This window comes from Solanum stenotomum, chromosome 6 (genome assembly GCF_019186545.1).
Source record: "Solanum stenotomum isolate F172 chromosome 6, ASM1918654v1, whole genome shotgun sequence".
NCBI lineage: Eukaryota > Viridiplantae > Streptophyta > Magnoliopsida > Solanales > Solanaceae > Solanum > Solanum stenotomum.
The window spans coordinates 54,116,453-54,119,719 of NC_064287.1; the positions used below are offsets into that span (position 1 = coordinate 54,116,453).

The 3,267-nt window shown below is 28.8% G+C and overlaps 1 protein-coding gene across 1 annotated transcript in view; it reads left to right on the top strand.

Moving 5' to 3' along the window:
• Positions 1-1,185, top strand: part of LOC125868926 (cytochrome P450 CYP749A22-like) — a 1,711-nt gene extending 526 nt beyond the window's left edge. The window contains exons 2-4 of the mRNA XM_049549491.1: positions 593-816; positions 906-1,073; positions 1,165-1,185. Of these exons, the coding sequence (XP_049405448.1) occupies positions 593-816; positions 906-1,073; positions 1,165-1,185 (413 nt within the window). The remainder of the gene's footprint in view (positions 1-592; positions 817-905; positions 1,074-1,164) is intronic.
• The last annotated feature ends 2,082 nt before the right edge of the window (positions 1,186-3,267 follow it).

A 3,267-nucleotide genomic window follows, 5' to 3' on the forward strand; every position in this document is an offset into this window, starting at 1 on the left:
GTCATTACTCTTCCACATGTGTCCAGTGATCTTCAAATAGCTGATGCGTTTACAAAATCCATGGCACGACAACACCATCAGTTTCTAGTAGGCAAATTGATGCTTCTTGATCCACCAGCATCAATTTGAGGGGGGATGTTAGCATGATAGACAACTAAATGATTGTATATATTAATGTAATTATATAGTGATATAAATTAGCATGATCATATACATTTGTTGTAGAATCATATGAATAAATATTGTGATAGAATAGCTGATTTGGAGGGATAGCAAGACAGATTTAGAGAGATTCAATGGCAGATTTGTAGAGATAGAATAGCTGATCTTTAGGGATAGGAATGGCGGATCTTTAGGGATGTGTAATATTTATTTTCTCTTTATAATGGAAAGACTCTCACTTTGAGAGGCATTCAGCAGAAAATTGACAGATATTTCACATGACATTTTCCCAAGAATTCAACCTCATGTTTACACATGGACAAGGATGTATGGTATGCACACAATCATTTGTGTAGTTACGTCATCATCAGTGTATAGAACTTAAACTGATTGTTTAATTGTTCATTGTGTTTGGTTTGTTTGGTGACAGGGAGGAATTTCATCACTTCGCATGGCTCAAAACCATACTTATTTGTGACTGAACCAGAGCTGATCAAAGAAATATTGTCCAACAAAGAAGATACTTATCCGAAAATGGACATGGAAGGCTATGCGAAAAAACTACTAGGGGAATCACTTGTAACAAATGAAGGTGAAAAATGGGGAAAAGTAAGAAAACTTGCCAACCACACTTTCCATGCAGAAAGCCTGAAAGTAAGACTTAAGAGCTTAACAATATCACTATTTTGTCTTTAAAACGTTAACGTACTGATCTTGGAATGAACGGATGAAATTATGTACAGCGTATGGTGCCAGAAATGAGTGAAAGTGTTCAAAAGATGCTAGAAAGATGGAGAGAACACGAAGGAAAAGAGTTCGATATGCTTAAGGATTTTAGACTGTTAACAACTGAAGTAATTTCTAGGACAGCATTTGGAAGCAGCTACATGGAAGGCAAACTATTTTTTTATGTTTACAAATTATTTTTACAACTATTTTTTTTCTCCATTTTTTTTATTTATTTTTTGTTTCAATAGATAAAGAGTGACTCTCCTTATATAGGAAAAATTATGCACAATTTAATTGTCAGTTTTACATTGGAGAACTCAATAATTTTGAAGGCAAAAATACTTTGGAATTATGTAATTCAATTAATTGTACTATTTGGGGAATATCAACAGTCTACCTATTGAAGAGTCTCACGACGGATGAAAAAAGAGACAGATCGGATGGTCTTTTCTTATATGATTTTCATGAAAGGGAAGGCTAATTTTTTAAATAAATAAATTAAAAGGGAATTCTGACTTGTGGTGGCGCCACGTAGGCGGGCCTAAGGTTCTCTTTTATATATGATTATAGTCAAAGATTAGTAAAAATAAAATTATTCATATACTTATTCTGTCCTAAATTACCCGACCACACTTATTTTAAGAATTTAAATTTAAATTCAATTTTTCTTCATTAACTTTTTCAAGATTTAGTACCTTTTTTTGAGTAAGTATATAGTATAATTAGAACTAAGAGTGTATATCTAACATCATTTCTCTAAACATTAACATGTCAAAAAGTTGAATAAGAACCTATATTCTTAAAATATTTTTTCCCTTAAATTTGTAATTATTGAAATATTGTATTGAAATTTGATTGACTATACCAAATTCTTTTAAGGTGTGTATTTGATATATATTTCCGATTACCAATTATCGTATTATTGAATTATCAAAATCAAATCTTTAAAATATTGAATCGAATATCGAACCTCCTTGGTACTAAATTTTGCCTTTTAAGATGTCTTGAGTTGGAGATTGATAAAAAAAAAAAAAAAAAGCTTTTCGATTGTCTTATTAACTTTTACATTATAAGCAACCACAAAAGAATTATTAATATTGATTTTTTGTAATTAAAAAAAATTCTCTTTTCTGTTGGAAAAATATTGGTACCGTAAAAAAAATCGATTTTGAACTTAACTTTTATCCGAGATCTTTTCCTTTTTAATGCATCTCAAAAATAATGTTACTTTATTATAATTAAAAATAATTTAATTTTAAATTTCTCTTTTACTCCTAATGAACCACACAAATATGTACGAATTGTTTTAGATCACAAATTTTTCAATAGTAGTTTTTTTCTTTTTCTTAAACAACATACCAAGTGAAACAATGCCAGACAAAATAAGACATAGAAAGTAATAAAAATACAATTTAATTAAAACACAAGTACACAACAAAAAGAGACGGCAACCATAATTCAAGATTGAAGACATAATGCATAAAACTTAGAAAATAATACTAAGAAATTTATTTCTTGATAATCTTTTTCATCTTCTTCTTCTTTGAAGTGGCCCTTGCATCATAATCAGACATTGACAAGTCTTTATCATCAATTATTTTCATCATTTCACTAAGAAAATTCATTGAGTAGACTTCATCCAAAAACTCCTCAACAGTATGAAAAATTGAAGCACTTTCATTTTCAGTAGCAACTTCCTTAGCTTTGCTATTTTCTTCATCAGTATTAGTATTTTTTTTCTTCTTTCTTTGATATTATTTTATCACTGTTTTTTTCCATCTTGACTAATTTTTGTTTAGATGTGGAAGAGTGACTCTTCTTAAATAGGAAAAAAATTGATCCATTTCGATTGCTAGTTTAACATTGGACAACTAAACAATCTAACGTGGGAAATATGCAATTTAATTAAGGGAGAAGGCTTAAATATGTCATCAAACTTTGGGAAAGATTTATTTATGTCATCTATTAAAAGTTTGGTTCATCTAAGTTATTTTCGTTTGAGAAAAGGCGTCAATGGCTTATTTGAGCCTTTTCCTTTTAAAAGAATAATTTAATTAATGATGTGTCCGAATTATAATTGATCATATGTAACAATTAATGACATTTATGAACCTTTTCTCAAACAAAAATAACATAAATAAACAAAAAAATTAATAAATAACATAGATGAGTTTTTTCTTAATGTTCAATATATAGCAAATTTGAGTTTTTTTCTATTTAATTAATTGTACACTTGGGGAATGTCAATAGTCAACTAAGCGTGGAAGAATTACTCATCAATACATTCATATCATACACAATTTGGTAATAGTAATTTAATTTATACTCTCCAGGTTTAATTTTACTTGTTCACTTGTATTTAAAAAAGAAATCAAT